This window comes from Dermacentor variabilis, chromosome 2 (assembly GCF_050947875.1).
Source record: "Dermacentor variabilis isolate Ectoservices chromosome 2, ASM5094787v1, whole genome shotgun sequence".
NCBI lineage: Eukaryota > Metazoa > Arthropoda > Arachnida > Ixodida > Ixodidae > Dermacentor > Dermacentor variabilis.
The window spans coordinates 224,984,612-225,009,789 of NC_134569.1; the positions used below are offsets into that span (position 1 = coordinate 224,984,612).

The window sequence follows — 25,178 nt, forward strand, 5'->3', positions numbered from 1 at the left end:
CGAAAACGAAACCTTTGAGCCACCCATACTACTCAAAGATAACGCCAAAACGTTATTTTTTCTTAGAATCTAATAAAAGCAGACAAGTAGCATTTTCTTCCGTCTTATAGTATAATCAAATTATCTTTTTAATACGAGTAGTTGAGTACTAGTGACATAAATTATGATGAGGAGTGCTTTCGTCATCGGGCTAGTACCGGAATGTCGCTGGGGGGCCTCAAATCGTGTCGTGCATTTACCTCAATTTCTCGGTTACTAAAGCACTGTTCACGAATATATTGACACCTTAGACGTTCTAGAGCATTGCTTTATCACTTTAACGTGACTTCATAGTAACCTTTAGTGTCCATTTAAGGAACACGTGCTACGTCCCTTAACAGTGGCACCTTTTCCTGCTTGGTATGGTTCACCAAATGACCAGGGTGTCTACCATGTTGACATTTCCAAATTCCTTGAGTTTTCCAGGTTTTCCCTGAGTTCCCAGCGAAATTCCCTGAGTGATGCAGAACTATGTTTTATGTCAAGACGGGCTGAAACCATATCGCTTGATGCTGTCACTCTCTAGTAAGCATATGAAAAAAATTTTAAAAAGACAACTTAATGAAATTTGAATACTAAGGAGTAGTGTTTATGTTATTCAAAAAAAGAATAGAAGGGAGGGTTAGTAATATGCACAGCAAATAAAAAGCCTTCGAAAAAAATTGCAAATCGAGTCGGACATTCTCAAATACAAATAAAAAGAAGATGCAAATATTGTCGAATATGAGCTATTTCTATCAACTCATAGCAAGCTCAGTGGTATGAGGCCTGAATTTTGTCACAATTGAGATTCTCTCTCAACAGCTCGTAAGTCAAGCTTAACTGTCCTGACATACTCTCAGCCCGCGAAAGACGCCTCGGTGTTGTGTTTCACTGCTTTAAAGAGTTTATTTTGGTTCGGATGAGGGACACCTGCATCTCAGCATCAGCCAACACTGTTTTTCGAGCTCAAAACGGCGGCAGCACGCTTCCTTTCCCGTTCATTCCCCAATGCGTAGGTCCTTTCTGTTCTTGTCCACTTTCCGTCACTCATTCGCCACATGGACCATTTGAAGCATCTTCTAGGTCAGTTTCAAAGTCCACGTCCAATTTTTTGAATCCCCCAGGGGCCACGAAAACGTCCGAAAATCGGCCAGTTGGAAAAATAAATGCATCTCAATCACTGCCCTTAAGGGCTCAATCTGCCACAGGCACATTCGAAAACGCTCTGCAGGCCTGTCAGTACACTTATTAGGCATATTGGTGCTTGTACTGTGACAGGAAATACCGGGTGCACGCATGCATAATTAAGGAATACACACTGTGTCCAGTGGCAACAGCCCCTTCCCACACTTGTTATGCTTCACTGCAATACGTTTGCATATGCTTCACCAAGTTAGATTTCTGTACAGAAGAGAAGCTGACTTTCGGTAACCGGCATTATGCAACGTATCGTCCTTTCCAAGCTTCTAAGCCAAATGTGAGGACCACAAAGGCGGAGTCCGTACCATTGGTGACAGCAGCAAATTCTTTCAATAAAAAATGCCGCACTCAACAGCAAGAAGCTTCATAGCGGACGTCTAAGCAGCTAGGCCTAGCGTTGCCGCAGTGGTGGCTAAGGCTGCCAGCGGATCATCGTGTGGGAGCGGCGGTTCGAGGTAATCAAAATGGCAGTGGTGGTGGCTTTGAATAATGCCGTTTTGGACCTGCGGTCACGGCAAAATGTCTGGAAAATCGGACGGCGAAGAGTTCTTGTGTTCGAAATTTCAGACATTCTGATACATTGACTCTATGGGGTACCGCGAAGCCGTCCAAATTATCGGGAATCCGGAAAGTAGGTCGTTGACTGTACACTGACAACTCCTCCAGGCGACGACAGGGCGTCAAAGACTATTCATTACGATTCCTGTCTGTTACTTGAGCTAGCGTTACCGCGACTTTCAACCCTTTCAATAAACTTACAGCTAATTTTCCCTGATAGAGGCACAAATTCCCTGAGTTTTCCCCGAGCTTTTCCAGATTACTCAATATCCTTGAGAATTCCCGGTTTTCCCAGTTGGTAGACACCCTGATGACTCTACTGTGACAACACTAACTTTAAAGGCAACTACAGACAAGTGAACCAACTGTGTGTTTCGACAATTTTCTTTCTGTCTTCTGTTTAATTAGACCGACCGGATAATAAGAACAGTTTTGTCATTCCCGTTGGGATTGAATTAATGGAAGTCAACTGTATCCAAGTTTGATATATCTCGGATTGACTGTTTCCTGCAAAAGGGACCCAGCAAAATAAAAAAGAGGAGGGGGGGGGGCTTCACGTCCTCAGGCATCCATTTAATGTAGGGACTCAAGTAACTGCAGCAGATGACTAAGATAACTTATAGCAGCTCCTTTGTCTGCGATCAGCATGTGTCATGAGATGCGGGGGTGGAGCCTTCATACTTGCATTCAAGCATAGCATTCATTGCATTGCTTTGCATTCAAGCATAGCTTGGCACTGTTAACAATGAGTGTGTAGAGGCAAAGAATAGCCAAGAGACCTGGTAGTGATGCTGTCGCCAGGTGAATATATCACTCCAGTGGGAGAGGTCGTCGGCCAGCACGGCCAAGCGGTTGCGCCACGTCTTGACAATGGCCCGCATGTCGTACACGCTGGCCGGGGCATTGCGCCCGGCGGCTGCACTGGTGGGCTGCAAGGTCTGATGGATCTGTGCAGCCTCCTGCAGCTCCATGATCTGCTGGGCCGCCTGAGCACATGCACACAGAGTAGTTTTACTAAAGTGGCCCAAAAGAACAACACGAAATCACTTTATATTGGTATAGTACCCAATCAAAACTTTTATTTGCACTCATTTGGCAGATGTAATTAATGATTTGTTGTGTGTTTGAGTAACTCTGGCACTATTCTGTTGTTACAGGATTGGCAGCTATGAAAAAAAAAGGAGGTAGGAATACAAGATTTACCGTATTTACTCTATTCTAATGCACAACCGTTTTCCGTGACAAAAAAAAAAAAAAAGGGAAGAAAACCTTGATTGTAACGCGCACTCGTTTTCAATGACAAAAAAAAAAAAAAAAAAAAGAGTACAATATTGCGGCACCTTGTGCTTTCATATAGACCTTTTAATCGGGTGAGGAGAATAGGGCGCGCGGAGAGCCTTTCCTCCTCTCTGGCTTGGGCGATCCGTCGCGGCGCTGCTTGAAAGTATTGCTGTCGCGTGCTGCAGAACGATTTCGAGATGTTTTAGATCGTGCTTTGTGAAATTTACGCCATGTCCGTTCATATAAGGTTGTCAGGGCAGCCTTTCGGGGCATCGGTAACTACAGTAGGTAAAAATATCTCTTGGGGGCGCAGAAATGTGATGTGCTTTATCACCGCGGTGTACGCACATTATCAGTCGCGGTGCGTGTATCTGTTATGAACTATTTTGCTTATATCAGTTTTAATTCAACAAAGAAAACCGGTGTCTCTGTATTAGCAGCATGAAATGGTAAATCTGCCCACTATCTGATCGCTTGGCGTAGGGAGTAAAACATAAAACATAAGAGCGCATGCTCATGCACGGCCAACCTAAGGCAACCACGAAACATCTAAGCTGCAGGCGCTATCAAATATTTGTGATGCACCGGCATCGTTCTTGTGCATTTCAAGTCTAGTAGGCTTCAAATGACCATATGCCTATGCTAGCCTTCCTGCATGAGGCCGATGGCGCTGTTCAACCCAGCAATCACTGCGGTTGGTGAACCAGCACGATTCATATGTAAGCTGTGCGCTTCAGCCTTGCCTTTTTGGCCTGTATACAGCCATAATATATGAGTAGGGATCGCATAAAAAGAATGCGATGCCTATTTTGAGGACAAAATTTCCGTAATACGTGTGAGTGCGTCGTAGAGAACGGAACGAACACAACCGCAAAAAAAATTCGGTTATCATCCTCTTTCATGAAAAACCAAGAGAAAACGGGCTAATGCCGCAATGCGACCTTGCATAGTCACGCCGCACAACATTTATGAATATATAACTGCTGATTATATATATATATATATACCGTAAAAACCGGACTATAGGTCGGACCAGAATGTAGGTCGATTCCCCAACTAACAAATTCTAAAAATGAAAAAAATCTTTTTCAATGGCAAAAGTACCGAAAGACACCCTTACCTTGAAACAAATGCAACTCATGCACAATAGTGACAGTATTTATATAAATGCTACTCGCATGTGCACCCGGTCAATTTTTAACAGTATCGCGCGACCATTGACCCGTGTGCTTGTCAGCACCTTATTAACGGCGCTGAGCGGCGAAACAAACGAGACATGCGCATGTGTACACGTGCGCTTGCTTTCGCTATTTTACCGCTCTGTGCCGTGATGACAAGGTGCTGACAAACATGCGGGTCGATGGTCGCGCAATACTGTTAAAAATTGGCAGGGTGTACAGTACACAGAAGGGCACGAAGTGCGCAAGCGCTACTCTGAACCAGAGCAACGTCTTTGATCAGAGTCGTCCGAACTAGAGTTGGATGACGAGTGCTTCTCACTGCCCAGTCCAGAGGTGCGCGTGATCTCTACCGCTTTCAAGCGGATGCATTCGGCAGTCACAGGCAGCGATCTTACACGCAGCTCCCGGACGAACTCTGCAGCCTAGTCTTCCAGTTCTGTGGTCGGCCCTCGAAATGCCATTTTCTGTTGGTTTGCTGCTTCTGCCTCCGCCAGTACTGAATGCTCTTTTCGTATACTCCAAATTTGCGCTGTGCCGCGAGGTTTCTGAGGGCTTCCGCGCACTCAATCGCCTTTTTCTTGAAGGCGACGGTGAGTTGCCATCGGCTTCCGCTCATTTTGAAACAAAATATGAAAAAGCAGTAGAAGGATCGACATTTGGGCGAGTTGGTACTGGTTGAACATCTTGAAGGGGCAGCGCTGTCCTGTGTGTTCCTGCCTTCTGTCGTCGTTTTTTCGCGCTGCCCCTTCAAGATGAAAAAGCAGCCTTTAACTAATATAACTTTGTGACAATGTAAACGGAAATTGGCGGTGCACAATGTCGCCACACCGCGCTGCTGCTGATGGCGATGGCGGCTCTTTACTTCATCTGCCCGTTGTTGCAAGACTTCCGTAGCTTTTCCGCCAATGTCCGGTATAAAAGACGAGGGCCGACTTTTCGCAATGATTTTTTGAAAAAAGTTCGACTTATATTCCGGTTTTTACGGTATATATATATATATATGTTCTGTATATGTATGTTCTATACAGTCGACTCCCGATAATTCGAAGCCGCTTAATTCGAATTTTCGGTTAATTAGAAGTGAAGTGCTGGTCCCGTCGGTTTTGCATGTAATCCTATAGAAGAAATCGCTCAATAATTCGAAGTCCTCATCCAGTAATATTGTTTAATTGGAAGTTAATTTTCAGCCGGGATCCTCGAGGTGACCGTCATTCTTTGGTAGAATGTGCAATTTTTCAAGTGTTGCAACAGTTCCGTGCTCCGCGTTGGTGTCATCGCCACCGCAGCCGCCCGCAACGCCATCCTTCTTGGAGCGGCGCGATTATTCATTGCTACGGCTGCCGTGGCCTCCGCGATCAACTCCGACGGGAGGCGAAGCGGCTTCCGCCGGAGGCCACGCGGGTGCCATAGGTGCACGCAGCGCTGCATACTGGCAGTGGCGAGATTGTGCGAGATTAGTCTTGCAGCGTGCGCAGCGTATGTCGAGGCGTTTGTTGGTCGAGCGCCTTTGTGCGCGAAGCTCGTAGGCTACGTTGTTCCACGGGGTACCTAGTCGCGCAGTTTATAGCCATGGCAAACCGTGGCTCTTATCGCACGCTCGACCTGGCAACGAAAGTCGAGGTTTTGAAGGAAGTTGAGAAGGGAGGTGCCGACAAACAAGACATAGCGCGGAAGTACGGGATCAAGCCGAACACGCTCTCTAACTACATCAAGAACAAGCACACAATAATGGATGCACTTGAGAACGACAAGTTCAAGACTTCTCGGAAGCGAATGCGCACCGGCGCTTACCCAGAGTTGGAGAAGGCTCTGCTGGTTTGGATTAGGGAGGCCAGGAGCAACAAACTTCCTCTCAGCGGAGACATCGTTGCGATGAAAGCCCGAACGCTTGCAGCAATGTTGGGGATCGATGACTTCGTTTCGGCAGATGGATGGCTGACGCGCTTTAAAGATCGCCATGACCTGGTTTTCAAGAGCGTGTGTGGTGAAAAGGCATCCGTTAACCAGGAAACATGCGCCACGTGGAAGGACGGAAAGCTGCGTGAATATCTCGCCGAATACAGACCGGAAGACATCTTCAGTGCAGATGAGACTGCACTCTTCTATCGGCTTCTACCAGAGAAGACCCTGACATTCAAGGATGACGACTGTGCTGGGGGCAAACGCAGCAAGGAGAGAGTGTCGGTGCTGATCGCGGCAAACATGACTGGCACGGAACGATGTCGGTTACTTGTGATCGGGAAAGCCGCGAAGCCGAGATGTTCTAAAGGCGTGAAGGCGCTGCCTGTGGACTATGAGGCGAACAAAAAAGCGTGGATGACGGCCGAAATCTTGAAGAGCTGGATAAGCAAATTGGACCGCAAGTTTGCTGCTTCGAACCGCAAGGTGTTGTTCCTTGTCGATCGCTGCAGTGCTCACGTGAATGTGCCAGCCTTGAGTGCAATACGCCTCGCATTTTTGCCTGCAAACACAACGGCTGTTTTGCAGTCAATGGACCAAGGCATCATCAAGAATGTTAAAGTCCTGTACAGGCGGCACCTCCTCGAGCGCCTGATTTTGTGTATGGATAGCTCCACAAAGTACGAGGTGAGCCTGCTTAGTGCCATCCACATGTTGGCGCGAGCATGGGATCGTGTGAAGCAAGAAACAATCGCAAACTGCTTCAGTGCTTGCGGTTTTGCGGCAGCTTCTTCGGAGGATGCCTCTGAAATTTCAGCGGAGGAAGCGTCAACAAGTGAGCTTGACAGCACTGATTTTGGTGATGCTCTCGGGGACGTCAATTTTGAAGATTACGTCGCCGTAGACCGGTCGAAACGTGCGGTGCGCTGACGGATAGCGAAATTGTAGAGATTATTCGGCCCCAGGAAGCGACGATGACGTTGAAGGCGAGCCGCAACCTAAGGCTGCCGATGTAGCTGCGGGCCTTGCTCTCGCAGAGCGCTTCTTTGCCGCTGAAGGTAATGCGGAAGAAGCGTTCCGCCAAATCTACAGCCTGCAGAACTTGCTTTCAGCAGCGCAATTCGGCAAGAAGAAGCAAAGCAAGATGACCGACTATTTTTCTTAGAGAAAATAGTCGATTTCGCCACAACTAAAGTGCTGTTTTTTGTGTTTTGTGCTTAATTGGAAGTTCGTTTAATTCGAAGTTTTTTGCGGTCCCCGTGAACTTCGTATTAACGGGAGTCGACTGTATACCGCATGCTTGGATCATGCGGTATATAGAACGAAGATATCTGTAATCCAGCACCTACCACTGCTTAGGATGCTCGCGCAGTTCGGAAACAGTCCCTTTGCTGGACAAGCTTAATTCAGACTGTAAGGTATGCTGCTATTACTTGCCAAAGCTGTTTCATTCAGGGCGAAAACCTGATCCATCGAACCAAGTAGTCGCGAAATGTAACCTGCAGAGAACAGTTTGAACGCTTGTCAAAGTAAAACATCACAGCTCCTATCGTAGCAGAACGGCACCCACGCTGTTATGATGGTCGAGTATGTTTCATGGCTCCTAAACCGCAGCTTAGAAATAGAGGATAATACTGCAATAAGGTCACATTAGTTATTGGAACATTCAGAAATACACAATTGATCTCCGACGCTGATTGTAGGCTGAAATATGCGTTCACACATCGCGCTGCGTGTTCCGTCCACCTCAACGCAAGCAGAAATTTCGGCCATGATGCCTTAAACCACTTCAGCACGTCTTATAGAATCGTTTACCACATAGATGACGCGCATCATACTAAACAGACTGCACGACAGCGAAAACAAACGCCAGAACCTGCCGCCGAACCCATACCTGCCATGCAAAATACCGCTTTCACCCAAGCCAGTATGGCGCTGCTCATAGGCGGTGCCACTGTGTTCAAATATGGTGGCGCCTACGAAAAAACGGTCTATAGAAATACTATTTTCTCTCATTTGGAAAAAAAAGTGATTTATTCCTAATACACTAAAGTTGCGATGAATAAAAACACAAATGGAAGCAGCGTACCTTGCCGCCAAGATTTTCACTGCGCTGGTACGAGTTGCGTGGGGCGATAGATATCACTCTTATCACTATCAATAGACCAAAGCACTTTATCCTCCATGCCGCCTATGACATTCGAAATCCCGCACTTTTTAAAGGCCTTGTTAACCATGGCAGACGGGATCGTGCACCATGCATCTTTCACCCATCCAGCAAAGTCCTGCAGCGAGGCACGCTTCATTTTATTGGCAGGCAAGAATTTGTGCCAGTCACTAAGAAGCCATTCGGTGTAGAGGGCCCGAAGTCTATCTAAATTCATTGGCTTGTTCAAATAAACATAGAGCGGCTCGAGCTGCAATGTCATGCCACTAGGTATCACGACAAGGTTGGTGTTGCATACAGCCAACTTATCCTTGATGGGCTGGTCAAGGTGGCACCTGAGTGCGTCGAGCACAAGCATCCCATGCAGACCCAGACTGCCGCCGAGTCTCTTCCGCCAAACGTTATCAATCCAGTCAGCGACCAAGTCCATGATCATCCAGCCTTTTTCATTAGCGCGCACAATCATGCCACTCGGAAACACGATTCCTTTCGGGGATGTCTTCGATCTGAAGATAAGATACGGGGGGCAGCTTGTGCCCATCCGCAGTGCAACAACGCATTGCAGTGACTAGTTTTTCATGGCCGGAAGACAAAATGCGCACTTGCTTTGTCCCCTTCTTTTCGACGGTTGTGGTGGCAGGAATTTCATTTCGGCATTTCCAATCTGTCCGAAGTGGTAGCCGTTTCTATGGTGCAACTTCAAAATGTACCGCTGAAAAATGTGAAATTTCTCTTCATATTCTTCCGGCAATTTTTGGCATACCCCTGTCCGCCTTCGAAGAGAAAAGCCTTTCCTTTCATAAAATTTAATAGCCAGCACCTGCTTGCTTTGAAGTCACTCCACATTAGCCTTTTCTATAGGGCTAACTGCATCGCCCATACTTTGAGCAGATTGGTCGTCACAGGCCGCTGTGCCACTCGCTGCTCTTGCATGTATTCTGCGAGCAGCTCTTCTATTTCGGCGAAGTGGCCCTGCTTCGGTACACTCAAATCCTTTTTTGTTGCTTTGCTGGCGAAAATATTCTCCTTCTGTTTGCGCCAGTCCCGCACACAAGTTTTGGGAACTCCGAACGCCCGTGATGGGGGGGGTCCCGATTTCCGTTCGTCTAACGCGAACTTTTTTTCTGATAAAATGGGTCCAAAAATTGCATTCGCATTAGAATTGAGTATGACCCTAAATCTGCGTTACCATATCGCCATTGGCATATCAAAATGGCCGCCTCATACGCACTTCAAGCCTAGCTGCTGTAGCTTCTTCCATGTGCTATGGTACTTGTGCTTAGGCAATGCCTCCTTTGGCTTAGGTTAGTACACCCGTCTGTCTTCCCGTTTTCTGGGTTTGCTCTATCAGCATGGAAGTGCCAACTCCAAAGACATGCCGAGTTCATCACGATGTAGCAATTAAAAGGCAAGCGATCCTGTGTGCGGAGACGGGCGGAAATCGAGCCGTCACGGGTGTTCAGAGTTCCCGAAACTTGCGTGCGGGACTGGCACAAACAGGAGAGGTGTTCTACACTGGCGGCTGCTGCATACAGCGCGGAAGCGTGGCCCCTATCCTGAAAGCGATCTGCGATGGAGACAAGAGTCCACGCATCTAGGCGCACCGCCCTGTTCGCATCAAAACAAGAGGCTGCACAAAGGTTAATTCCCTCACTCCTGCTACTGCACTTTTTCCCTCCAGCATTCTGGTAAAAAGTTTCCGCGGTCATTGAGTGAGACAGGTTCCTTGTGTGCGCGTAACACTATGCTTGTTAATTTCGTTAGTAAGGGAATCTTTAAAAGTTTATACGGCCGGTAAAATTACGCTTACTTTACGTATAACTGCCTACTAATTTGCTTTCGTAATCGATGCTTTGCCTTTTGGGCAAAACTGCGACTTTATTTATCGCAACTTTAGTGCAGTCGGAGCAAATCATTTTGTTTTTTCCAAATGAGAGAAAGTTGTACTTCTGTATGAAAGAATGATATGCATGGTACTGTAAAGAACTTTTCTTTTTTTAGGTCTTGGGAAAATTTTTTAGGTCTTGGGCGTTAGAATCAAGTAAATACGGTAATGGGATTCATTACATATCGCTTTCAATGCAATGTTTGACGGACCGTGGCGGCTACTTCAAATTATCCAAAATTTTGAATTAATGAGTTGCTAATTAACGAAGTTTTACTGTATAACAATATATTGGTCATAACGACGATACGACTTAACAGTATCAAATCTTGCGTAGAGCAACAAGATAAAAAAAGGTAAAATATAAAGTCAGGCCTTTATATAACACAGTCAGTAAAATTGGCAATTTGCTTCGTTGTAATGAAATTTTATTATATTGGAATTAGACCATTTATGCAAATAAGTACAGTCGCCGATGGACTTCTTTTACACGAAAGGTGCCGTAATATCTTCTGGTTTATTGGGCAATTAGAAAAAGCAAATTTTAATAAGAAAAAAATTCATTTTCCTAAATTTGGGAGTCGGTGACGAAATATATGGTTTCATGCCATGTCGACGACAACTCCACATCAGATATGGGAAATAAAGCCAGCCACTCTTTCGCATCCACTCCACCCCTGCGACTGAGAACGTCACCCACAGTGGGACGATGCTATTGTGAAAAGCGCTGGCAATGGGGAGCGAATGCTTAATCTGCCTCTTACTTCAATGTGTCACCAAGACTCAAGATTATGCAACCTCTAACACTAGAATGCGCGGAAAGACAGCGCATTTGAGGCCACACCATCTTCCCACCGCGGTGGCACATCTCACTGCGGGGGCGGAGTGGACAGGAAAGCATCACAGGCTTTGCTTCGTACTGTACCTTTCGTTGGCGAATGTCTCATTCAACAAAATGGTATTTTTTCTCATTAAAATTTGTTCCTTCTGATTGCCCGTTAACCCTTAAAGTTTTACGGACTCACCTGCAGCAAAGGAATGTGCACGTGGGACACGACATGGGGAAGCCGGCGCCACTCGCGGATGCACTGTCCCGTGATGACCTCGACAACACGCTCTACAAGTGACAGGTGCTGCTCCTCGGGGTGACAGATGGCGATGTAGCCACGGTAGAGATTTACCCGCCACGCCTGCTCCTTCGGGCAGCTAAGCTCCACCTGCAAGTCACATGAGCTGGTCAGATTGAGCCACAAGTAATCTTACACCATGTACATTTCTTCCGCAGCAATCATTCACTGAATGACGTCTAGCGCAGAACAAAAGCCTCTCTCGGAGAACTTCAATTACTCCTGTTCTGTGTGAACTGAGACTTTTACTAATTGTATCAGAGCTTGTCATTCACAAATTAGCATGCAGAAAAAAAAACTAAGCCATCCGAAAGATATTGAACACTGTCATACCCTCAAGCACACTTCAGGGAATACATACAAACAAACAGGATCAAAATTGGTCCAAGCATTCCAATGCTACTCTTTCCACGGGCAACGAAGAATGCCCAAAACACAATATTGAGAAAACATCTCTCAAAGTTCTTGGAGCAGTTCACATCTCACAAAATGCTCCAGGATTGTCATTTTTGCTGTCTTTACTAACAGGTGACTTTTTGGGTCTCTGCCCTTTGAATTGCACAATTCGAGATGCCAACGCGTGAAGTACCTAGCCGTGCAGTTTGAGGTGCCGATGCGCGAAATGCCTAGTCGCGGGCTCGAGGAGTCGACACTTGATGTGCTTAGTCGCGCAGTCCAAGCTGCCGACGCATGAAATTTGTAGTCGCAGGCTCGAGGAGTCGACATTCGATGTGCTCAGTCGCGCAGTCCGAGGTGCCGAAGCGTGAAGTACCTAGCCACACAGTCTGAGGTGCCGATGCACGAGATGTCTAGTCGCGGGCTTGAGGAGTCGACATTTGATGTGCTTAGTCGCGCAGTTTGAGGTGCCGACGCGCGAAATGCCTAGACGCGGGCTCAAGGAGTCGACGCTCAATGTACGTAGTCACCAGGGGCATAACCAAGGGGGGGTTACAGGGCTTCAGCCCCCTTCCCCCCGCGAAATTTATTCGTGCTGTCATGTACCGCTGACCAAAACAACCCTGATGCCGGAAATCATTCTGGATTTTGTCTAGAATGTCTTTTTTTATGCTTGACAAGACATTTCGGCACGAACATTGCAAACTCGGGCTGGATTTCGTGGCAACTTTCATGCACCTGGAGTCATTTAACGCAAGGAGCACCATCCGAGCACAAAGTTTCAGGGGCGTTTTGAAGGCGAGCGGGCTCATTGCAGCATCGCACGGAGTGCATGGATTTCAAATGCGAAACCTTATGGGCATAAAATTCTTATAAGCCTTTGATACATTGGACCATACAACGAGACAAGCCAAATCAACACACTATCTTACAAGTGGGCAAAGCGCCCAGCGAGGTCCTATGAGACAAAGCGTTGTGGCGGTTCATTTGCGCCGTCATGTAGCAGAAAAGAATATCAACGTTTTTCACCTGTGCCAAAGCTTTGATGTCAAGGCAGTAAAGCTAGCAAAGGTAACTACTTTCTTATTTATTTTTTCTACTTTGACTTTTATTCGCGAGGACACATTCAGCCTCTTCAATTTTCTTGTTCTCGCTACTAGCGGGCTACCAGAGCCATCCAGAACGCAAACATTTTTCTCGTGTTGCCCCAACCACCGCGCGGCACGTTTTGGTGCGCATTCGTTTTTCTCGGGCCGATTGGATCTTGGCTTGCCAGAGTTTTGGACACTTTCTGGCTAACAGACAAGAAAAATAAACAATGGTCGCTCGCCGCCATCACTGTGGAGACTTGTTGGATTGCAATGCCTCCGCTTGAGAACGTCATCTTCAATTTGATGTTACTGCAACCTCTCCGGAACGTCTTTTGTCTCGCCGGTGTAGGATACCGAGCAGTATGCGTATGGTTCTCTGTGGACTGAGCATCTCACATTCTCTTCAATATTGCTTCGGTAACCATATTAGGTGCCCAAAGTAGAAATTCGATTGTGGCCAACATGCTTTTTTTTGCGTTTATTTTTTCGATTTGGTGCCCCCGCCCCACAAAAGAAATAAAGACATACATCGTTGTAGTGCAGCGAATTGTTGCATGGAGAAAGTTCAATTTTGTTACATATTTTCCGGAACGTGATGGGCCACGGGACTCTGACACCCTTACTGCATTACTGCGATAGCAAATATATGGACACTTCAGGCGCGTTCGTGCCGTCGTCATCATGTCCCGTGAAAACTCCAAGAGCTTAAATCGAAAGTTTGATGGCAGCCTGTCCGGCCGGAAAAATACATGGTGAATAAACGCAAAAAGACTGCGTGATTTCAAGGGCTGAACGACTACTACTACAAGCAAGAATGTCGGAGTGCGATGCTAAGGTCCGTATGCTGGAAATTATACCTTCTACGCCCGTCGCCGTCTAGAGTTCCTGTGCCCTGCCCAATTTGCTTCAATTCAGCTGCACGCCAACTTTCAAGGAAGCGTGGGAACACGAAATAACGATGTCATGCACCATGCCAAGCTGGAAAGACTGCGACCATCCTGAAGTTTACCAAGAGAGGCTGTACACAATCTTTTTTCCTATAAACCTTACAAAGTGGAAGTCTGTTGTGAGCCTTGGTCTAAACGTTAGCTCAGGGCCTGCATGAGATATGAAGTAGCTGATTTGTGCTGTTCAAAAGGCTCTAAGCCAAGTCGACACCACTAGATGTGACGAAGCTCGCACGCGTGTTATTAACGTGCCTTTTAGGCTTCAAAACCCTTCTTCAAACTCTGCGCTGTCGCTAGAGGAACATGAGGCTATCGACTGCCTTTGAAGCAATCCTGACATCATCATTCTTCCGGCTGACAAAGGAAACGCAGCTGTTTTGCTTGACAGTGGTGACTACGCCAAAAGAATGCTGGCACTGCTCCGTGACGCCAATACCTAAGGTCGCCTGAAGTGTGATCCCACAGGAAAACTAGCTGATGACTTCCGTTTGGCCCCACCCCAGCATAAGTCACTCAATTGCTGGCTACTTTGTCACAACGGATAATTTTCTGCACTTTTCATGGCCTACCAAAGATACACAAAGCAAGGTGTTCTATGCAGCCCATCGTCGGATACACTTGCTCACCTCTGTGCAAGCTTTCCAGTTTCTTAACCGGATCATGTCGCCACTCGTTGGAAAAAGTGACACTTAAGTACGCAATTCTGGTTACTTTATTGAAAAGATACGGTACGTTGTTCCTGCTCGTGATGACGCCATGGTCTCATTTGATATAAAGTCACTATTCACAAGCGTTCCAGTAGAACTGCCTGTAAAAGTTTGCGCCGCTACCCTCGAAGCTGACAGGTCGCTGCCCGATAGGTCTCCGATTGACGTTTCAGACCTGTCCCGTCTCCTTAAGTTCTGTTTGTCGAATATATACTTCGTCTTACCACAGAATTTTTACCTGCAAACGCATGCTATGGCTATGGGTGCATCTATATCACTTTCTGTTGCGAATCTAGCCATGGAGAACGTCGGGTGTTTGCATCTTTTACCCTTTCTCCAAAGGTTTTCTTGGGATATGTAGATGATTGCTTCTGCATAATGCACAAGGATACTCTCGCTGGCTTCACTGCTCGTCTTAGCGTGGAACAGGCGATTCAGTTCACTGTCGAGCAAGAAGTATACGGTTGTCTACCATTTCTTGATGTTATTGCCAAGTGCACTGACTCTGGCCTTTCAACATCTACAGGAAGCCCACACATACAGGCCGGTACCTGCATTTCAAGTCAGTACATCCGCTTTCACACAGAAGCTCTGTTGCTGCTACGCTTTTCCAGCAAGCAAAAACCATTTGTACAAGACAGGAGGACTGCACGCATGATATTGAGAGCATCTGTGAAGATTTAGAACTTGTGGCTACCCTCCGTCCTTTTTGTCCTCGGTAAGGAAAGGAGTGTCACTCCCAGAAAGACAGCGTTCTACGTCGTCTCCGAAGAAGTGAACTGCCATTCCATATGGCCCTGGCACAAGTGAGACCATCGTTCGTATCATGCGCAGGTACGTTCAAAATTGCACACGTGCCAGCCCACAAACAAAGAAATGTTTTAGTAGACGTAAAAGACAAATTGCCACAGGGAATGATTACAAGTATATTGGCGAGACAGGCAACTCCAAGAAACATCTGAAACAGCATGACTGTGACGACAAGAAACGGCACGTGGCCTCAAGTGTCCTTGCTTAACGTATGGAATCTAAGGCCACATTATCTACAGGGCAAGTGCACGCATCCTGGCCAAAGAAAAGAAGCTTGCATCACGCCTGCATCGAGAATCCTTGCACATACTGACAATGGCGCATACGCTGAATAGGCATGATGGGACACTTCCGACAGTGTACATTCGCTGCTTGCGTCACGCATTGAAACATATTTAAATACGATGTATCTCAGTTATTGGTTTCATTGTGGACAAGGCTCCTGTATGGGGAGCCGAAACGTCATTAAATGTTCAGTTATCTTGGTCGGTGCATTTTTTCGCGCTTATTGATAAAACTGCAAGGGCGATAACGTCGTCACCGGGTGCCGGAAGCTGTACGTGCGACTGAGAGTGTAGGGGGGAGGGGAGATAGGCGAGCCGACGATGGTGGATCAGTCTTGTGTGCGCAAGGGAGAAAAGCGTGGAAGAAGTACGCCGCCTTTTGTCGTGCGTGAGAGATGAGATTTTTATAGAAGGGGATGAAGATATGGGATGACGTGCAGCGCAGTAACTGTTTCTCTGTAGAGGACACCTATACCCCGGGCAATGCATCAGGGAGAAGGGGGCGGGGAGGGGGGCTCTGGATCCTCTGATCTGTGATTGCGCAACATGCTTATTTCCCATATTTGATTCATTATATACAGTGACTTTTGTTTAGATACGTACATTTATTGGAGACTGATGCGGATATACATATATCTCGTTGCGAACTTTTGTGTATACATGCAATGAACTTTGTTTTCAGTGACACTTTTTTGTCCTTTATCAAACAGTATCTTCGCATTTGTACCGTATTTACACGATTGTAAGTCGACTCGAATGTAAGTCGACCCCCCATATCTAATAAATAAATAAATAAGAGCATACCCGAGGGCGCATTCGATAACGAAAATTTATTAGTAGCTGACATGGTCACTGGGCTACTCGTCTTCACCAGTGCTGCCATCGTCATCGTTGCTGCGGTCCCACAGTGCGTCGTGGTACAGCGAAATTTCACATTTGGCAAACGACCGCACCAGGACATCTTGTGGAACAGCAGCCCACGCCGAATGCACCCAACCACATGCAGCCGTCAGGGAGGCTCTTTTGACAGGTCCGGTTGGCATAATTTTTTTGCACTCGTTGTACTCACAGCAGAGCAGGTCCTTAAAAGGCGAAGATCTGGGCTTGTTTCATGACCATGTCGCACTTCACTGGCAGGGACCGATTGCGCATTTCAGCGATGTACGCCACAAGCTTAGCTTACAGCTCCGGAAAGCGTCCAGACTTCAGCACGTGGGAAATTTCTCACTTGCCGTCACACAGGTGAAAATTTCGCTTTGCTGCAGTCGCCACTCTCACACCACCCGTTTAGAAACATCGAAATTGCAGCCCGCTGTGCAGTGACTTGTTTTCTCGGCGTAAAGGATGGCAGCCCCTTTGAACGCTGCTGTGAACGGGTGCCGAATGATTAGTGGGCCTGGAGCACTCATGACGACTGAGGAAGCATAGAAGTTGTGGGGGTTCCACTCTGCGTGCGGCTAGGGCTGAAGGCGAGCTCCGGATCTAGCCCCACGCAGTCGCTTCGTGGTACTCCCAACCCGTAGTGCGGGAATCGCGGCTACGCCGGGTTCGGACAAATAAGGCAACCAGCGGTGTCAACGGTAACGTTTATTGCTATTAGCAATAGCGAACACTCGCAGAGGGACGTCCTCTCAGTAATAGTAGTAAAAAGGCTTGCCTTGTTGTCTGGGTGGGTCAGACAAACGAGATCACTCACGGGGTGCGGCAGGTGCTGTCGTCCAGGCGGTCCAAGGTGTCGGCATCCCGAGAGAGCGAGTCTCCCCCGGTGGCGCGCTTTTATGCTTTTTTACCTTTTTGCGAGGGGAAGTCCTCCTCGCCTGCCGGATACGTTTCCCTTTCCCGTGAGCCGCGTAGGGGAAGAGGGGTACGCGTGTCATCAGAGCAACGGAGAAAGGGAGGGCGCGTAGTGCCTCTCTCCCATGTCTACGCCGGCCCGACCCGTCGCCACGTGCGAACGGGACGCCGCGGGTACGCGGGAGGAAATGGAGGCGGGTGCTCCCCACATCGTAGCATGTAGCCGGCAGTCAAGTGGAACGCATCAAACCAATGCCTTTCGTCAAACTATAGAGAAAGCTAAGCGCAAAAGGCAAAGAGAAACCCGCGAGCCGTGTCTGCTCTTCCATGAACTACCGATACTCCCCGCAAGCGCCGCCGTTCTGAGGGTGCCACCGCGAATGGAACAGCGGCACTTCCATCAAATATCGGCACCCCCTCATGAGTGTTGTGTGCACTGCAAAACTCTCAAAAATGTTGAAAAACCCTTCTGAAAAGCGAACAAACATGCAGGATAGCGAAAAGCTATGGGTAGGGCCATAGAGAACATAAAATTCTAACTACGTTGTAGCTCCCGTTGGTCTCACTTTTTTGGCGGTGCCATGCTATAGGTTGTAAGTCGACCCCCCAATTCAGATTTTCAAATTTAAAAAAAGTGGTCGACTTACAATCGTGTAAATAAGTTAGTCATCGACGCGTGACTGCTTGGCGAGGTACTTAGCCGCACCGTAGGCTGCATCCTCCAGCCTGCTTACAGTGTGCAGCAATTCACTGTTACCGCCGCTACACTCCACAAAACTGTGCACAACGTTCACTGGAAACAGAACGTTGATTTAAAGTGCCCCCTGGCTGCTACTCCGGCAACTATACTGGCCTCAGAGACTGGCACACAATTTTTTTTGTTGCGGATCACGGAATCCATGGTTTAAACTGACGTATTATCCGGTTATGGGCTCACTGGCTGTTCAAATTATCTGGCAAAATTTGCATGGAAACTGTTGGGACCGCCGAAAACCTTCGAATTACATGGGATTTTGAATAAACCGAGTTTGAATTAACAAGGTTTTACTGTACACGTAAAACGCAAAAACGTTTTTCTGAGATAACCCCAGGGCCGATTTTAATGAAATTTGTTGCATTTGAGATAGAATTCTAGTGACTGTTCGAAGCGGTATTTTGATTTAGGGCCTATATTTGTAAAAAAATTTCAAAAAATTCGGAAGTTTGAAAAATATAGTAGCACGAAGTTTGTAAATTCATAGGTCTACATCAAGAACAGATATCGCGGTTCTGTAGACGGACGGCATCCATTAGATAATTCAGAGCGGACAAATTCGATATGTCATTTTACATCTTAAGTAAATTTGTTACATTGGTTACAAGGGTTCTGCAAAAGCTGTATTTCCATATTACAAATTTCTTTTAGATTCATGTGTGACATATCAATTTTCTCCAGTTTAGATGTACTATTAAGAATTGTATTCTCATTTTTCGTTGTTGAGTTACGGAGTTGTAAACCTGATAGTTTCGTTTTTGAGAAGTTTCGATTTTTGCCAATTTTTAATAAAAAATTGACGACCTAACGCAAAAATTCGAAACCAACCGTCACTAGATTTGTAGAGTTTCTTTTAAATGCAACAAACCTCGTCAAATTTGGTGCAGTGGGTGCCGAGAAAAACAAATTCTCCTTTTACATGTATTTAGATACGAGCACCCGAGCTGAAGCTTCCACTTAAGGGGGGACACGGGTCTTGAGGCGAAAAAATCGCGAAAAAAAAAAACAAATTTTTTGAAAATAACATTTTCAGTACCTACAACTACTGTTCCTTTAATTCACCAAGTTTCACACCTCGCGGAAAAGTATTTTGCCCGCAATATCAATTCATAATATCACTGTGAGCTGAATTCTGTGCAAGAACAACCCTTTTTAACATGGCGCGTAGCTCTTTTCCTACGCATGCGATCGCAGCCATCTTGGTCTCGTTGGAAAGAGGAGCCTTTCTTCTTGAATTTCCCGCCAAAAGTGACAAAAGTGACGGCTCACCGGTGACGTTAAAATCCGCGAAGCAAAAGAAGTCCGAATGAGTGATCCCATTCGTCGACTAGCGCGCGTGATCAGAGACGCGTGCTGTGGTTGGCTGCGTGAGGGTCCTGTCGTCTGCTCCATTCTGCAGGTGACGCGACGGCGCATCTCGTAGGTTTGCGACGAATGCGCAACGATGACCGATCCACCGGAAAAGTTCACCAGGAGGCACAACTACGGCAAAAATAAGAAGCGATCTGCTTATAACTTTCAAACGCGTTCCATTCCTTCGGAGAACATCAATAATCGTCCACCGCCAACCGCAAGTGATGCCGAAGCCGCGAACAATGCCGAAGTAGGCCTAGCCAGATCGCCTACGAGTGTGCTCTGGACAGCAGCAGCGTTCGGCGTGACACTGCAATGTTGCAGCGTGCGGATTTGCTGCAGAGGGAGATGAATGCTCAAAAAAACTTCAAGTTCTTGCATCAACACCAGCAACAAAGTGGAAGTTGGATTTGCTCACTCGCGCCGACGGCACTGCAGCCGCACCAGTCGATGCTATCGTCAGTAGGACTCCGTGAATGCACTAATCGTTTCTCGATCAAGTGCAGTTCGTGCAGCGGTAACGTCGCAGTAGGCAAAAGTGAATGGGAATATGGCCTCGCCATAAAGATCGTTATCACGTGCGCGTGCTGCGGCGATATCGCGTCAGCATGGAGCTCGACCCACATGAACGGCAACCTTGCAGCACGCGCAATGCAAGCCACCGGGAATCGCGAACGGCGCTAAACGATGTTTTTGGCACATTTGGGTGGCCATGGTCAGAGCGACTACATTCCTGGTGGCTTTTAGCCACTTTCACTGCAAAGTAGTGCAAAATTATTTCTGAACTTTTGGTTAAAAGTGAATGTATTTCTTTTTTTCTCGTTTTCACAAAACACCGATTTTTGATTTGCTGATTTGTGCTGATTTGCAGCAGCGATATCTGTGCCTTCAAGGCAGGTAAAGCCATAGTTTTTGTTGTGGCTTATTTGTAGCTGAGTGTGCAAAGTACACAATGGTAGAAACAGATATTGGAATTTATGCTTTAAAATTTTTCAGTTCTACTTTAGATCAGACAGTAGGGAACTCACATTTGGAACAGTGGATATTGAATTGCTATAGAGTTACTAATATTAGTTATATCAAAAAGGTATTCCTACCATTGTGTTCCCTGTTTTCTAGTACTAGGCATGTGGCAATATTAATTTTTGTAGCGCGGGTATTATTCTCCTGTTTCTGCAAATGAGGAACAATGAATCGCATCTATCTTGAGAAGTAAATGGCCTATTGGAAAAATAATTACATATTTGAAATCATCACAAGAATCTTAACAAGGCTCCAAAGTTTCATTAATATTGTTATGTAGGAAGACGCAGACGAAAAGCTATGTACAAGTATATTTACAAGAAAATACGCTGCACTTGGCCAAGAAGCAACAGCGCGCGCTAGCTTCTAATCGTCGTCGTCGTCGTCTTCTTCTTACTGCTCGGCTCTTCGTCATTGGAAATACTATCCCGTAGCACTACCCCCAGCGGCTAAAGCCCCTCCATACACGTTTTCGCCGACCAGGTTAAGTACCGCCAACTTGCCCTCCTCCTCCGCGCTTCTCTCCCACTCACCCCCTTAGCTTCCGGCGCCAAGCGGAACTTACGTTCTGCAGCTTCCTGTTCCGAGTGGAAGTGACGTTTTGTTTTTTAGCGTTGTTTACTTTCGCGTCGCTGGAGAGGCTTTAATTGCACCTGCTGCGGTTGAAACTGTGAATGCGATTCCATCCAAGAACCACCGCCTATTGTAACCAGCGATCTGCTCGTGATCGCTGCTTCGCGTCAACCTGCGACCGGTTGTGGCACGAGCGACAACGTACAGTGGAATGTAGTGCCTGGGCGCTTGGAGAGCACTGCCGTTTTTTGTGAACTACTACTTCTGCGGAATACAACAGCTTGTCCCCTTTGCATTCTTCTCACAGCTCTGCTAAGCACGCGCGGGCGTCTCACCATCGTCTAACAGCAGTCAAAGCGGAAATTCCTGCAGCGCACCTCCAGGAAGCGGAAACGCCGGAACCGGAAATTTTTTAACCGGAAATGCCGGAACCGGAAATACCGGAACCGGATTTGGCGTGAGGAGAAAAGGCGGCGCAATACAAAGGTTGTCACTACTTAAGAAAGCGGCAGTGGCGCGTGGATGCAAGGGCTTTACCAGCGGCGAAAGCGCCGTCCCGGAGCGACTAAAGGCCGGAGCCTGAAGCAGTGTAGTAGGTCTTGAGCCTACTGACATGCACGACATGACTAGATGCCAGAGTAGATGACGATGTTCAGCTCACAGGAGCAATTTCGTACGTCACAGGCGTCACCTGGCGCAGCACGCGGTAGGGCCCTGTGCATCGCGATAGGAGCTTTTCTGAAAGTCCGACGTGACAAGAGGGCGACCACAGGAGATCGAGTGCACCAGGCAAAAACTGTACGTCACAGTGGCGGGCGTTGTACTGACGCTCCTGCGTGGTTTGCGAGTCCTGATGTGCATGGTCAGCGAGGGCGATGGCGTCGCGCGCATACTCGGTTGTTGAGATCGCAGCAGGAGGAAGTACCGAGTCAAGGGGCAAGGTCGGTTCGCGACCGTAGAGTAGATAAAATGGAGAAAATCCGGCGATGTCGTGCCGGGTAGAATTATAAGCAAATGTGACGTAAGGAAGGGCAACGTCCCAGTCGTGGTGGTCCTTCGAAACGTACTTGGACAGCATGTCGGTAATAGTACGGTTTAACCGCTCTGTCAGGCCATTGGTTTGAGGATGGTATGAGGTAGTCAGCTTGAGTTGAATAGAGCAGGAACGCACAATGTCGGTGATAACTTTCGAGAGGAAGTTACGACCACGGTCAGTAAGCAGCTTTCGCGGGGCGCCATGCACTAAGATAATGTCACGCAAGAGAAAGTCCGCGACGTCAGTGGCGCAACTGGTAGGGAGAGTCCGCGTGATAGCGTATCGGGTGGCGTAATCAGTTGCGACGGCTACCCATTCGTTCCCAGAGGATGACGTGGGAAAGGGACCGAGGAGGTCTAATCCAACACAAAAGAAGGGTTCCACAGGGACGGTGATCGGCTGGAGATGACCGGAAGGTAGCACCTGAGGTGTTTTTTGATGCTGGCAGGGATCACAGGCAGCAACATACCGTCGGACGGAGCGAGTGAGACCAGGCCAATAGAAGCGGCGGCGGACGCGGTCGTACGTGCAGGTTACCCCAAGATGTCCTGCAGTGGGTGCATCATGCATCTTGAAGAGCACAGTCTGTCGTAGATGTTTTGGCACAACAAAAAGAAGATCAGGGCCATCAGGGAGGAAGTTCCTTCGGTACAGAATGCCGTCCTGGAGGACATATTGGCGAACGGATGCGTCGGTAGGTGTAGAGCGCAGACGCTCGATGAGTACTCGCAGCGATAGGTCTCGGTACTGCTCATCGGCGACGTTAGCGAAGGCAGACACAGAGAGAATGCCGTTGGCGGTACTACTGTCGGCGTTGTCAGGCTCGTCTACCGGGTAGCGAGACAGGCAGTCAGCGTCCTTGTGTAGTCGGCCAGATTTGTAGGTGACAGAGAACGAATATTCTTGGAGACGTAAGGCCCAGCGACCAAATCTTCCTGTAGGGTCTTTCAATGAGTATAACCAGCAAAGCGCGTGATGGTCTGGGACAACGGAAAAGGGTCGGCCATATAAGTATGGGCGGAACTTAGCAACCGCCCAAACTAGGGCCAGACACTCACACTCAGTGATGGAATAGTTGCGCTCCGCGGGCGAGAGGAGCCTGCTGGCATAAGCGATAACACGGTCGTGGCCATGCTGGCGTTGTGCCAGCACTGTGCCAATTCCGTGACCGCTGGCATCAGTACGGACTTCGGTAGGCGCAGAAGGATCGAAATGGGCCAGAACGGGAGGCGTTGTGAGAAGGTCGATTAGAAGCGAGAATGCAGAGGCCTCGTTATCACCCCACTGGAAAGGGGAGTCTTTTTTCAAAACCTCGGCTAGTGGTCGTGCTATGGCGGCGAAATTTTTCATGATACGGCGGAAGTACGAGCAAAGGCCGATGAAGCTGCGCACATCCTTGACACATTTTGGAACAGGGAAGTGCGTAACAGCATGAATCTAGCCTGGGTCCGGTTGCACTCAGTTCGCATCAACGCGATGTCCAAGGACGGTAATCTGGTGACAGCCGAATTGGCACTTCGATGCGTTGAGTTGCAGACCGGCTTGCCGAAAAACGTCCAGGACTACAAAGACGGCGCCGAATAAAACAACACACGAAGAAGAGGGACACGAGACAGCACGTAGGCGTAGGCGTAAGCGCAGCCCGCCAACACATGCTCAGTCCAGGAATGCTGAGAGGCGCTCGAGGTGCGTAACGAATGGTGGGGAGAATACTATAATGTCGTCCAAGTAGCACAGGCACGTGGACTATTTGAAACCGTGAAGAAGGGAGTCCATCATGCGTTCAAAAGTGGCAGGAGAGTTACATAGTCCGAACGGCATCACTTTGAATTGATAAAGACCGTCGGGTGTTACAAAGGCAGTCTTCTCGCGGTCGAGATCGTCCACAGCAACCTGCCAATAGCCGGAGCGAAGGTCAATAGAGGAGAAATAGCTAGCACCGTGGAGGCAGTCAAGGGCGTCATCAATCCGAGGTAGGGGATACACATCCTTTTTGGTAACCCTGTTAAGGTGCCGATGATCCATGCAAAAGCGCCATGAGCCATCCTTCTTTTTTACCAGCACAACAAGTGACGCCCATGGACTACATGACAGTTCAATAATGTTTTTGGCAAGCATCTTGCGAACTTCGGTGTGAATAACTTGATGCTCAGCCGGTGATACTCGATACGGGCGGCGATGAATAGGAGGGTCATCGCCGGTATTAATGCAATGTTTGACAGCTGTTGTTTGGGCCAAAGAACGATCGTTAAAGTAAAAAATATCTTGGTAGGAAATCAGAACGCGGTAGAGCGCACGAGCGTGCTCGGAAGGCATGTCGGGTGCAATCATTTTCTGTAAGTTGGTGATGGTACAAGTTGCCGACTGCGACGTTACAGGAGGATCGGCTGAATTGTCGTCTACTGAAATCGATGCTACACAGCGATCCTCGAATGAGCAAAGTTGGGCCAGAAACATCCCGCGTGGCAGCACTTGTGTCATCAAGCAGAAATTGACCACTGGCAGGCAGACGCAATTCGCCGTAATAGATAATAGATAAAACTGTGTGAGGTACTGTGATCCCGTGTGTAAGGAGGATGTCTTGCATAGGAGCCGCAATGTAGTGACCGCCGGGGACTGGTGGGGATGACACGAAGTCAATGTAAGTCAGTGCCGAAGGTGGCAAGCGAACGAAGTCGACGGAACTCAGGCGAGTAGGGTGTTGTTCAGCGGGATCCAGAACAGGCAAGTCGAGGCGGAGAGTACTGGCGGAGCAATCGATGAGAGCAGAATGTGCGGAGAAGAAGTCTAAGCCGAGGATGATGTCGTGGGGACAGTGAGCGATGACTGTGAATAGCACGATTGTTGAGCGATCGGCGAAGGAGACGCGGGCGGTACACATACCAATTACGGGGGCTGTTCCGCCATCGGCGACACAGACAACAGGCGTCGTGGCGGGCGTGATAATTTTCTTGAGCCGGTTACGAAGGTCAGCGCTTATTACGGACAAATGCGCCCCAGTGTCTATGAGTGCAGACACAGAAACACCGTTGACTTGCACGTCAAGAAGGTTCAGATGAGTGGGCAACGTCAGTAGAGGATTTGGCGGCGT

General features: G+C 47.9%; 1 protein-coding gene across 9 annotated transcripts in view; it reads right to left on the reverse strand.

Moving 5' to 3' along the window:
• Positions 1-25,178, reverse strand: part of Nipped-A (Transcription-associated protein Nipped-A) — a 435,149-nt gene that overhangs the window by 88,175 nt on the left and 321,796 nt on the right. For all 9 annotated transcript variants that reach the window (XM_075682662.1, XM_075682661.1, XM_075682656.1 and 6 more), the window contains 2 exons: positions 11,218-11,409; positions 2,559-2,765 (listed from right to left, as the gene is read on the reverse strand). In XM_075682662.1, the coding sequence (XP_075538777.1) occupies positions 2,559-2,765; positions 11,218-11,409 (399 nt within the window). The remainder of the gene's footprint in view (positions 1-2,558; positions 2,766-11,217; positions 11,410-25,178) is intronic.